Below are 13,121 nucleotides of genomic sequence, written 5' to 3'. Positions count from 1 at the left end.
TTCTAGATATCAATTAAGTCCAGTCGGTCTGTTGCATCTTGTAGCAACAGACCTGTTGCTTTATTGATTTTCTGTCCTGATGATCTGTCTTTTGATATCAGTGGGATGTTAAATTCTTCTACTATTAACTGTATTCCTGTCACTTTCTCCCTTTATGTCTGTTAGTATTTGTTTTATACATTTCAGTGCTCCTATATTGGATGCATATAGGACAGTGAGTGTAATATCTTCTTATATTTTGTATTTATCCTGTTATCATTATATAATGTACTTCTTTGCCTTTTTTTTTTTTTTGGTTCCCAGGCTAGGGGACCAATTGGAGCTACAGCTGCCAGCCTACACTGCAGCCACAGCAAAGCAGGATCCAAGCTGTATCTGCAACCTACACCAGCTCACAGCAACACCAGATCCTTAACCCACTGAGCAAGGCCGGGATTGAACCCACACCTCATAGTTCCTAGTTGGATTGTTTCCACTGTGCCACAACAGGAACTCCTTCTTTGCGTTTTTTAATAGCTTTTGTTTTAAAGTCTGTTTTGTATGATACTAGTATTGCTATCTTCACTTTGTCGTTTCTACTTGCATGACTTTTTTCATCCCCTCACTTACAGTCTTTGTGTGTTTTTAACCATGAAATGAAGGCAGAATATTGAAGGTTCTTGCTTTTTTTTTTTTTTCGTTCACTTTGTCACTCTACGTCTTTTGATCAGAACATTTAGTCCATGCACATTTGAAATAATTATTAATAGATATGTACTTAGGAGTTCCTGTCATGGCACAGTGGTTAACAAATCTGACTAGGAAACATGAGGTTGAGGTTGCGGGTTCGATCCCTGGCCTCACTCAGTGGGCTCAGGATCCAGCATTGCCATGAGCTTTGGTGTAGGTTGAAGACATGGCTTGGATCCTGCATTGCTGTGGCTCTGGTGTAGGCCAGTGGCTACAGCTCTGATTGGACCCTGGCTTGGGAACCTCCATGTGCTGCGGGAAGTGGCCCTAGAAAAGGCAAAAAGACAAAAAAAAAAAAAAAAAAAAAAAAAAGATACACACTTATTGCCATTTTAAACCTAGTTTTTCAATTGTTTCTATGTTCTTTGTTTATTTCTTCTTTTTGTTTCTCCTTTTGTAGTTTGGGGATTTTTTTTTTTTTCTTTTCTGGGGTGGCCACGCCTGCTGCGTGTGGAATTTCCCAGACTAGGGGTTGAATCAGAGCTGCAGCTGCCAGCATACACCACAGCCACAGCATACCAGATCCAAGTCACATCTCTGACCTCCATCACAGCTTGCAGCAACACTGGATCCTTAACCCACTGAGTGAGGCCAACAATCAAATCCGCATCCTCATGGATACTGGTCAGGTTCTTAACCTGCTGAGCCCCCATTGGGAATTTCTCTTGTTGGTTTTTGTGAATCTATTATATGTTTTTGATTTGTGGTTATCATGGAGTTCAAATATGCTGACCCATAACTGTATCTATTTGCTTTAAGCTGATGGTCATACTAGTTGAAACACATTCTTAAAGATCTACATTTTTTTATTCCCCTTCCCCATACAGTGTGATTTTGATGTCCTATTTTACATCTCCATGCTTTTTTTCTTTTGGCCATGCCAATGGCATGTGGAAGTTCCCAAGTCTGGAATCAAATCCACACCACAGCTGTAACCAGGGCCACAGCAGTGACAGCACTATATCCTTAATGTGCTGAGTCAAGAGGGAACTCCTACATCCTCGTTCTTATCCTTTTGCTGTTAATTGTAATTATTTTTACAAAATTGTTAATTGTTTTTTAGTGTATGTACTGGCTTATTTAAGTGATGCTCCTTCTTTTATACATTTGCCTTTCCTATTGTGATTTTCCTTTTCCTATAGAGTCTTGCTTTTTTTCTATTTAGAGAAGATCTTCAATATTTATTTATTGTAGGCTTAGTATTGCTGAATTCTTTAAGTTTTGTTGCTGAGGAACTCTTTATCTCTATTTCATTCTTAATGATAATCTGGCTGGGTAGAGTATCCTAAGGTGCAATGTTTTCCCTTTTAGGGAAAATCCTTTTAGGATTTTGAATATATCATGTTGTTCCCTTCTGGTCTGAAAAGTTTCTGCAGAGAAATCAGCTGATATCCTTATGGAAATTCCCTGTAATTTATTCTTTTTTTCCCCTTGCTGTCTGTAGAATACTCACTTTTTCTTTAACTTTTGCCATTTTAATTAAGATATACCACATGGTTTTCATTCTTCAGTTTGTTAATATGGTATGTCACACTGATTGATTTGTAAGTATTGAAAACTCCTTGCATCCCTGGGATAAATTCCACTTGGTCATAGTACATGATCCTTTCAGTATTTTGCTGAATTCAATTTGATAACATTTTGTTGAAGATTTTTACATCTATGTTCATCAGTGATATTGGCCTATAATTTCCTTTTCTTGTGTGGTATCTTACCTGGTTTTAGTATCAGGTTTATGTTGGACTTGTAGAATGAGTTTGAAGCTTTTCTTCCTCTCAATTTTTTGGAATAGTTGGAGAAGGGTAGGTGTTAACTTTTCTCCAGATGTTTGGATTTACCTGTGAAAGAGTTCCCTGGTGGCTCAACAGTTTAAGGATCTAGCATTGTCACTGATGTGGCAAGGGTTTGATCCCTGGCCTGGGAACTTCCACACACTGTGGGCGTGGCCAAAAAAAAAAGTTTGAAGCTTTCTTATGCTGGAATTTTGTTTGTTGGGACGTTTGGTTTTTGTTTTGTTTTGTTTTGTTTTGTTTTGTCTTTTGTCCTTTTAGGGCCATATCCGAGGCATATGGAGGTTCCCAGGCTAGGGGTCGAAACGGAGCTGTTGCTGCCAGCCTCCGCCAGAGCCACAGCAATGCAGGATTGGAGCCACATCTGCAACCTACACCACAGCTCATGGCAGTGCTGGATCCTTAACCCACTAAATGAGGCCAGGGATTGAACCCACAACCTCATGGTTCCTAGTCAGATTTGTTTCCACTGTGCCATGATGGGAACTCCAGAAGTTTTTTAAATTACCAGTTCAAGAGTTCCCGTTGTGGTGCAGTAGAAATGAATCCAATTAGGAACTATGAGGTTTCAGGTTGTGGCTGTGGCTCTGGTTTAGACTGGCAGCGACAGCTCCTATTAGACCCCTAGCCTGGGAACCTCCATATGCCATGGGTGGGGCCCTAAAAGGTCAAAAGACAAAAATAAAAATAAAAAATAAATTACCAATTCAATTTTATTATTTATTTATTTATTGTCTTTTTAGGGCCGCATACATGGCATATGGAGGTCCCCAGGCTAGGGGTCAAATCGGAGCTATAGCCACTGGCCTACAGCACAGCAACGCCAGATCTGAGGCTTGTCTGCAACCGACACCACGGCTCATGGCAATGCCAGATCCTTAACCCACTGAGGGAGGCCAGGGATAGGACCTGTGTCTTCATGGATCCTAGTCAGATTCAGTTCCGTTGAGCCACAATGGGAACTCCTACTTATTGTTTTATTGCTAGTGATTGGTCTGTTTATATTTTCTATTTTTCCTGGTTAAGTCTTCTAAAGTTTTACATTTCTAGAAATTTGTCCGTTTCTTCTTGGTTGTCCATTTTATTAGCATATAGTTGTTTGAAATAATTGCCTATGATCCTTTGTATTTCTATTGTATCTGTTTTAACTTCCCTTTAATTTCTTTTTTTTAACTACTCAATGATATTATTACATTTATAGTTGTACACCAATCATCACAACCAAATTTTATAGCATTTCCATCTCAAACCTCCAGCCCATCCTCCCACCCCCCAACCTGTCTCCTTTGGAAACCGTAAGTTTCTGTTCTGCAAAGAAGTTCATTGTGTCCTTTTTTTAGGTCCCATGTGTACGTGATAGCATTTGATGTTGGGGTGTCACTGTCTAACTCCACTTAGCATGATAATTTCTAGGTCCATCCATGTTGCTAAAAATGCTGTTATTTCGTTCCTTTTAATGACTGAGTAATATTCCATTGTGTATATATGTACCCTGTCTTCTTTATACACTCCTCTGTCGATGGACGTTTAGGTTGTTTCCATGTCTTGGCTATTGTATATAGAGCTGCAATGAACATTGGAGTACATGTATCTTTTTGAATGATGGTTTTCTATGGATAGATGCCCAGGAGTGGGATTGCTGGATCAAATGGTAATTTAGTTTTTTTGAGGAATTTCCATACTTATTTTCATAGTGGTTGTACCAATTTACATTCCCACCAACAGTGTAATAAGGTTGTCTTTTCTCCATACCCTCTCCAGCATTTATTCTTTGTAGACTTTTTGATGATGGCCATTATGGCTGGTGTAAGGTGGTACCTCACAGTGGTTTTGATTTGCATTTCTCTAATGATGAGTGATGTTGAACATCTTTTCATGTGTTTTTTGGCCATCTATATGTTCTCTTTGGAGAATTTTCTGTTTGGATCTTCTGCCCATTTTTTGATGGGGTTGTTTGGTTTTTTTTGGTATTGAGCTGTAGGAGATATTTATAAATTTTGGAGATTAATCCCTTGTCAGTCAATTCATTTGCAAATATTTTCTCCCATTCTGTGGGTTGTCTTTTCATTTTGTTTAGGGTTTCTTTTGCTGTGCATAAACTTTTAAGTTTTAAGTCCTATTTGTTTTGTTTGTTTGTTTGTTTGTTTGTTTCTATTGTCCTTACTATGGGTGGTGGATCTGAGAAGATACTGCTGTGCTTTATGTTGGGGAGTGTTTGGCCTGTGTTTTCTTCTAAGAGTTTTATAGTATCTGGTCTTATATCTAGGTCTTTAATCTATTTTGAGTGTATTTTTGTGTACGGTGTTAGGAAGTATTCTAATTTCATTTTTTACATGTGGCTGTCCAGTTTTCCCAGCACCACTTATTGAAGGCACTGTCTTTTTTCTAGTGTATATTCTTGCCTCCTTTGTCATAGATTTGTTGACTATAGGTGCATGGGTTTAATTCTGGGCTTTCTTTCCTGTTCTACTGATCTATATTTCTGGTTTTGTGCCAGTACCATGCTGTTTTGATGACTGTAACTTTGTAGTATAATTTGAAGTCAGGGAGCCTGCTTCCTCCAGCTCCAGTTTTCTTTCTTGGGATGTCTTTGGCTATTCTGGGTCTTTTGTGCTTCCAAATAAACTTTAAGATATTTTGATCTAGTTCTGTGAAAAATAAAATGTCCTTGGTAATTTGATAGGGATTGCATTGAATCTGTAGATTGCCTTAGGTAGTACAGTCATTTTGATAGTATTGATACTTCCAATCCAACAGCATGGTATGTCTTTCCATCTGTTTGTGTCATCTTTGATTTCTTTCATCAGTGTCTTATAGTTTTCAGATAACAGGTCCTTTGTCTCTTTAGGTAGGTTTATTCCTAAGTATTTTATTCTTTTCATGTGTTGGTAAATGGAATTGTTTTGCTAATTTCCCTTTCTAGTATATAGAAATACAGTCAATTTGTGTATATTAATTTTATATCCTATGGCTTTGCTAAATTCATTGATGAGCTCTAACAGTTTTCTGGTAGTCTTTAGGATTTTCTAGGTATAGTATCATGTCATCTGCAAATAGTGATAGTTTTACTTCTTCCTTTCCAATATGGATTCCTTTCATTTCTTTTACTTCTCTGATTGCTGTGGCTAGGACTTCCAAAGCTATGTTGAATAATTGGTGAGAGTGGACATCCTTGTCTTGTTCCTATTCTCAGGGGGAATTCTTTCAGCTTTTCACCATTGAGAATGATGTTTGCTGTGGGTTTGTCATATATGGCCTTTATTATGTTGAAGTAGGTTCCCTCTATGCCCACTTTCTGAAGGGTTTTTATTAGAAATCGGTGTTGGATTTTGTCAGAAGTTTTTTCTGCATCTGTCAAGAGGATCATATGGTTTTTATTCTTCAGTTTGTTAGTGTGGTGTATCACACTGATTGATTTGTGGATATCGAAGAATCCCTGCATCCCTGGGATAAATCCCTTTTGATCAAGATGTAAAATCCTTTTAATGTATTGTTGGATTCGGTTTGCTAGTGTTTTGTTGAGTATTTTTGCGTCTATGTTCATCAGTGAAATTGGCCTGTAATTTTTTTTTTTTTTTGTGGTATCTTTGTCTGGTTTTGGTATCAGGGTGATGGTGGCCTCATAGAATGAGTTTGGGAGTGTCCCTTCCTCTGAGATTTTTTGGGAATAGTTTCAGAAGTATAGGTGTTAGCTTTTCTCTAAATGTTTGATAGAATTTTGCCTGTGAAGTCATCTGGTCCTGGACTTTTGTTTGTTGGAAGTTTTTTTGTTTGTTTGTTTTCTTTCATTTTTTGCTTGTTTTTGTTTGTTTGTATTTTGGGTTTTTTTTCTTTTGCTTTTTTAGGACCACACTTGAGGCATATGGAAGTTCCCAGGCTAGGGGTCGAATCGGAGTTGTAACTGCTGGCCTACACCACAGCCACAGCAATGCAGGATCCAGGATGCATCTGTGAACTACACCACAGCTTACAGCAATGCCAGATCCTTAGCCCACTGAGGGACACCAGGGATTGAACTTGCATCCTCATGGATCCTAGTTGGTATTGTTAACCACTGAGCCATGAAGGGAATGCCCATGTTGGAAGTTTTTTAATCACAGTTTCAATTTCTGTACATGTGACTTGTCCATTCATCTTTTCTGTTTCATCTTGGTTTAGTCTTGAAAGATTGTACTTTTCTAAGAATTTGTCAACTTCTTCTAGGTTTTCCATTTTATTGGCATATAGTTGCATGTAGTAGTCTCTTATGATCCTTTGTATTTCTGTGATGTCGTAATGTCTTTTTTTCATTTCTTATTTTATTTTATTTTATTTTTATTTTATTTTTGTCTATTGTCTTTTTAGGGCCACACCCACAGCATATGGAGCTCCCCAAGCTCCAGGTCTAATCAGAGCTGTAGCCGCCAGCCTATGCCAGAGCCACAGCAACACCAGATCCAAGCTGTGTCTGCAACCTACACCTCAGCAATACCAGATCTTTACCCACTGAGCAAGGCCAAGGATCAAACCTGAAAACTCATGTATGATTCCTAGTAGGATTCGCTTCTACTGCACCATGACGGGAACTCCCTAATTTTATATTTTATTTTTTTATGTTTTTGTTTTTGTCTTTTTAGGGTCACACCCACACCCATGGCATATGGAGGTTCCCAGGCTAGGGGTCTAATCAGAGCTACAGCTGCCAGCCTACACAACAGCCATAGCAATGCCAGATCCTTAGCCCACTGAGCAAGGCCAGGGATCAAACCTGCAACCTCATGGTTCCTAGTCGGATTCATTTCTGCTGTGCCATGATGGGAACTCCTCATTTCTAATTTTATTGATTTGAGTCTTCTCTCTTTTTTTTTTTTCCTTGATAAGTCTGGCTAAAGTTTCATCAATTTTATAGATCTTCTCAAAGAACCAGCTTTTTGTTTCATTGATCTTTTCCATGGTTTTCTTCATTTCGATTTCATTGATTTCTGCTCTGATCTTTATGGTTTCTTTCCTTCTACTAACTTTAGGTCTTGTCCGTTCTTCCCTCTCAAGCTGCTTTAGATATAAAGTTAGGTGTTTATTTGAGCTTTTTCTTGGTTCCTGAGGTGGGCTTGTAGTGCTATAAACTTTCCTCTTAGAACAGCTTTTGCTGTATCCCATAGGTTTTGGAGTGTTGTATCTTTGTTGTCATTTGCTTCTAGATATTTTTAAATTTCCTCTTTGATTTCTTCAGTGATCCATTAGTTGTTTAGTAGCATGTTGTTTAGTCTCCACATGTTTGTGTTTTTTGCAGTTTTTTTTTTTCCTGTTGTTGATTTTCAATCATGTAGCATTGTGGTTGGAAAAGGTGCTTGATATGATTTCAGTTTCTTAAAGTTACTGAGGCTTGATTTGTAGCCCAGAATGTGATCAATCCCAGAGAATGTTCTGTGTGCACTTGAGAAGAATGTTTATTCTGCTGCTTTTGGATGGAATATGCTGTAAGTATCTGGTTAAGTCCATCTGGTCTAATGCTTCATTTAGGGCCTGTGTTTCCTTGCTGATTTTCTGTCTGGATCATCTGTCCATTGCTGTAAGTGGGGTGTTAAAGTCCCCCATTATTATTATGTTACTGTCACTTTCTCCTTTTAAGGTTGTTAGCTGTTGCCTTATATGTTGAGCTGCTCCTACGTTGGATGCATATATATTTGCAATTGTTATGTCTTCTTCTTGGATTGATCCTTTGACCATTATGTAGTGTCCTTCTTTGTCTCTTATAATATTCTTTATTTTAAGATCTATTTAGTCTAACATGAGTATTGCTACTCCAGCTTTCTTTTGATTCCCATTTGCATGGAATATTTTCTTCCATCCCCTCACTTTCAATTCATATGTGTCCCTAGAGTGAAGTGGGTCTCTTGAAGACAGCATATATATAAGTCTTGTTTTTGTATCCATTCAGCCAGACTATGTCTTCTGGTTTGGGCATTTAGTCTATTTACCTTTAAGGTGCTTATTAATATGTATGTTCTTATTGCCATTTTTAAAATTGTTTTGGATTTGTTTTTGTTGCTCTTTTTTCTTCCCTTCTTCTCTTGTTCTTTCCTCTTGTGGTTTGATGACTATCTTTAGTGTTTTACTTGAGTTGATTTTTCTTATTTGCTTGTGTATCAATTGTAGATTTTTGGTTTGCAGTTATTCTGAAGTTTTGCTATAAGAGTCTGTATTCGAGATTGTTTTAAGTTGTTGGTCTCTCAATTGCAAGTGCATCTCCAGTTTCCTGCATTTGTACCCTCCTCTTCTCGTGATTTCTGATTTTGGTAGCATATTTGTGCATGGATGATTTCCTACTTTTACTTTCCTTGCCTTTACTGGTAGCCTTGTCTTTTGTAGTATTTTTGTTTCCAGTTGTGACCTTTTATTTTCTGCTTAGAGAAGCACCTTTAGTATCTGTTATAAAGCTGGTTTAGTGTTGCTGAATCCTCTTAGCTTTTGCTTGACTATAGAGCTTTTGATTTCTTCTTCAAATCTGAATGAAAGCCTTGCTGGGTAGAGTAATCGTCACTGGAGATTTTTTCCTTTCATCACTTTAAGTATATTGTGCCACTCCCTTCAAGCCGATAGAGTTTCTTTTCTTTTCTTTCTTTTTTTTTTTAGGGCCACACTTGCAGCATATGGAGGTTCTCAGGCTAGGGGTCGAATCAGAGCTACAGCTGCTGGCCTGTACCAGAGCCACAGCAGCTCAGGATCTGAGCAGTGTTTGTGACCTACACCACAGCTCATAGCAATGCCAGATCCTTAACCCACTGAGTGAGGCCAGGGACTGAACCTGCCACCTCTTGTTTCCTAGTCAGATTTGTTTCCATGGCACCACAATGGGAACTCCATGGCCTGCAGAGTTTCTGCTGAAAAATCTGCTGATAACCTTATCGGGGTTCCCTTTTATGTTATTTGTTGCTTTCAATATTTTCTCTTTGTCTTTAATTTTGGTCTGTTTGATTAATATGTCTTGAGGTGTTCCTCCTTGGGTTTACTTTATTTTTTTTTTTTTGTCTTTTTTTGCCATTTCTTTGGCCACTCCCACGGCATATGGAGGTTCCCAGGCTAGGGGTCAAATCAGACATGTAGCCGCCAGCCTATGCCAGCTACAGCTGCTGGCCTACGCCAGCGCCACAGCAACACAGGATCCGAGCTGTGTCTGCAACCTACACCACAGCTCATGGCAATGCCAGATCCTTAACCCACTGTGCAAGGCCAGGGATCGAACCTGCAACCTCATGGTTCCTAGTTGGATTCATTAACCACTGAGCCATGACAGGAACTCCCATCCTTGGGTTTATTTTATATGGTACTCATTGTGCTTCCTGGATTTCAGTGAGTGGTTCCTTTCCCATATTAGGAAAGTTTTCAGCTATTATCTCTTTGAATATTTTTTCTGTCCCTTTCTCTCTTCTCCTTCTTGCACCCCTATAATACAGATGTTGGTGCATTTAATGTTGTCCCAGAGTTCTCTGAGATTTTCTTCATTTGTTTTCAATCTTTTTTCTCTTTTCTGTTCCATATCCGTGATTTCTACTAATCTGTCCTCCACCTCGCTTATTTGTTCTTCTGCCTCCTGCATTCTGTTGTTGACTTCTTCTAATGAATTTTTTATTTCAGTTATTGTATTTTGCATCTCTTCTTGTTTAAGTTTTATATCTTGTATCTCTTCGCACAGTGTTTCCTGTAAGTTATCCATCTCTGCCTCCAATGTCCTTTCCCCACAATGAGCCACAGTCTGCCCGTTTTCCCAGGAGATCCTCTAAGAACTGCCATCAGGTCCAACCCAGATTCCTATAGAGTGTCTGCTTTGCCCTGGGACCCAGTGCATGTGAAAGTCTGTGTGCACCTTTTAAGAATGGGGTCTCTGTTTCCCTCAGTCCTGTGGAGCTCCTGCACACAGGCCCCCAGTGGGCTTCAATGCCAGATGCTCCAGGGGCTCTTTCTTCCAGTGCCAGATCCCCAGGTGTGAGGACCTGATGTGCAGCTCAGAACTCTCACTCCTGTAGGTGAGGCTCTGTGATACAGTTACTTTCCAGTCTGTGAGCTGCTCACTGGTGGGTATGGGGTTGCTTATATCACATAATGACTCCTCCTACCATCTTGATGTGGCCTCCTCTTTGTCTTCTGTAGTAGGATATCTTTTTTGAAAGTTTCCATTCCATTTGGTTGAAGGTTGTTCAGCATTTGCTTGCAATTTTGTTGTTTTTATGAGAGAAGGTGAGCTTGAGCTCCAGTCTTTCTATTCCTTGACATCTTAATCCCATCTCCCTCCTTTTCATTTCTGATTTTAGTGACTTGGGACCTCTATCTTTTTTTCTGGATGATTCTGGCTAAAAGTTTATCAATTTTTTAAACCATTTCAAGAAACCAGCTTTTTGTGTAATGTGAATTTTTCAATCAGTAGTATTTTGGGAATATATCCATGTTCATACCTCTTAACTGCTGATCAGTATTCTTTTTTTTTTTTTTTTAATGGCCACACCTATAGCACATAGATGTTCCAAAGCTAGGGGTCAAATCACAGCTACAGCTGCCCAGCCACAGCAATGTGGGATCTGAGCTATATTTGCGACCTACACTGCAGCTCACAGCAATTCTGGATCCTTAACCCACTGAGCAAGGCCAGGGATGGAACCTGTATCCCATGTACTTGATACTCATGAACTCACTAAATCCTCCCAGCAATCTAGTGAGTTTTTAAATTATGGAGTACCTGTCTTATTATTCACCAAGTTCTATGGATACAAAATGGTGAGACAAATGCCAGATCCTTAACCCACTGAGCAAGGCCAGGGATCAAAATCACATCCCCACAGATACAAGTTACTTGTTACCACTAAGCCACAGTAGGAACTCCAGCACCATGATTTCTTGATTCTTTTTGTATGTGATGATGGCTGAGAAAAGGTGGTCTGGAGAAATGATTTACTGGACTGGGAGACATAAGAACTGGAATTCTTCCTCTTCTTCTTCTTTTTTTTTTTTTTTTTTTTTTTTTTTTTGATGGCTGCACTTGCAGCACATGGAAGTTCCTGTGCCTGGAATTGAATCTGAGCCACAGATGTGACCTACCCCCACTGCTGTGGCAACTGCAGGATCCTTTAAACTCACTGCTGCTGGCTGAGGATTGAACCTGCTCCTCTGTAGTGACCCAAGCTGCTGCAGGCTTAACCTGCAGCACCACAGCAGGAACTCCCTAGAACTGGATTCTTTTTACAAATCTCCCACATATAAGCAGTGGCCATTCAGTCAAGTGGTCTCTTGGTGCCAGTTTTATGTACCTATAAATTGCTTCTCTAGGAGTAATGTTTTAGGTGGTTGATTCCTAGAGAGTATTGTTAATTAGATGGAATATAAACACTAGCATTGCTAACCTATAGGAAATGAATATTTTCCTTGTCAGGGTTCAGAGAAGATGTGCATTGAAATCGTCTCCCTGGCCTTCTACCCAGAGGCTGAAGTGATGTGTGATGAGAATGTAAAACAGGTGTACGTGGAATACAAGTTCTATGATCTACCCTTGTCGGAGACGGAGACTCCAGTATCCCTGAGGAAACCCAGGGCGGGAGAAGAGATCCACTTCCACTTTAGCAAGGGTGAGGTGTCCCTGTGTCATCCAGGAGGGGAGGCTGCCAGTCATTTAGTCTGAGGGGTTCAAACTGCTATAGACTTCTGTTGGGGTGGATCCTACTGTTTTATTTATCAAAGTAATATATGCATATGTTTTTAAACTATCAAATAGGCCTTAAAAGATTTTTTATTAAAATTAAGCACTCCTGGAGTCCCTGTCCTGGCTCAGCGGAAATGAATCTAGCATTTAGGAGAACACAGGTTCGATCCCTGGCCTCAATCAGTGGGTTAAGAATCCAGCGTTACTGTGAACTGTGGTGTGGGTCACAGACACAGCTCGGATCTGATGTTTCAAAGGCCGTGGCATAGGCTAGAGCCTACAGCTCTGATTCAACCCCTAGCCTGGGAACCTTCCTATGCCAAGATGCAGCCCTAAAAGACCAAAAAAAAAAAAAAAATTAAGCACTCATGTAATTCCCATTGTGGCTCAGAGGTAATGAAAACGAACCCAACTAGCATCCATAAGGACTTGGGTTCGATCCCTGCCCTTGCTCAGTGGGTTCAGGATCCAGTGTTGCCGTGAGGTATGGTGTAGGTCGCAGACACAGCTTGGATCCTGTGTTGCTGTGGCTCTGGCGTAGGCTGGCAGCTATAACACTGATTCGACCCCTAGCATGGGAACCTCCATATGCTGTAGGTGCAACCCTAAAAAGACAATAATTTAAAAAAAAATGCAGTCCTCTGCTCTATTCATTCCCCACAAATCACTCTCCCACCCTTCTTGTCCCCCCTCAGCCCACCATGACATTTTTCACTTTTATGCTATTTCTTCTGTTACTTAACCCTATGTTTCTGAGAAATGTTTCTATTGCAGTTTCCTGATTCACTAATTTTAGATGTTATCTGCTGACTTCTTCCTGTCCTGACACATAAAATTATCTCTCTTACATTCACACTCGTGTCCCTTTTCTCCCATATAGTTGGGTCGTCATTTTATTTTTAATGTTGTTTCTATCAAGAGTTCCTGTCGTGGCG

General features: G+C 39.7%; 1 protein-coding gene across 9 annotated transcripts in view; it reads left to right on the top strand.

The window, feature by feature from the left end:
* The window catches only part of RPGRIP1 (RPGR interacting protein 1), a 106,085-nt gene that overhangs the window by 81,828 nt on the left and 11,136 nt on the right, over window positions 1-13,121 (top strand). For all 9 annotated transcript variants that reach the window (XR_014810890.1, XM_084969291.1, XM_084969290.1 and 6 more), the window contains one exon: window positions 11,920-12,112. Coding sequence is in view for 8 of the 9 variants with exons in the window: in XM_084969291.1 (XP_084825417.1) it covers window positions 11,920-12,112 (193 nt within the window). In the remaining variant the exon portion in view is untranslated. The remainder of the gene's footprint in view (window positions 1-11,919; window positions 12,113-13,121) is intronic.

The sequence above is a fragment of the Sus scrofa genome, chromosome 7 (assembly GCF_054392235.1).
Source record: "Sus scrofa isolate SSC_HxYL_T2T_F1_AM1 chromosome 7, Sscrofa_HxYL_maternal_Yorkshire_Landrace_v2.0, whole genome shotgun sequence".
Taxonomy (NCBI): domain Eukaryota; kingdom Metazoa; phylum Chordata; class Mammalia; order Artiodactyla; family Suidae; genus Sus; species Sus scrofa.
Note: the sequence above shows the minus strand (reverse complement) of the source record. Positions and strands in the feature narration are given on the sequence as shown.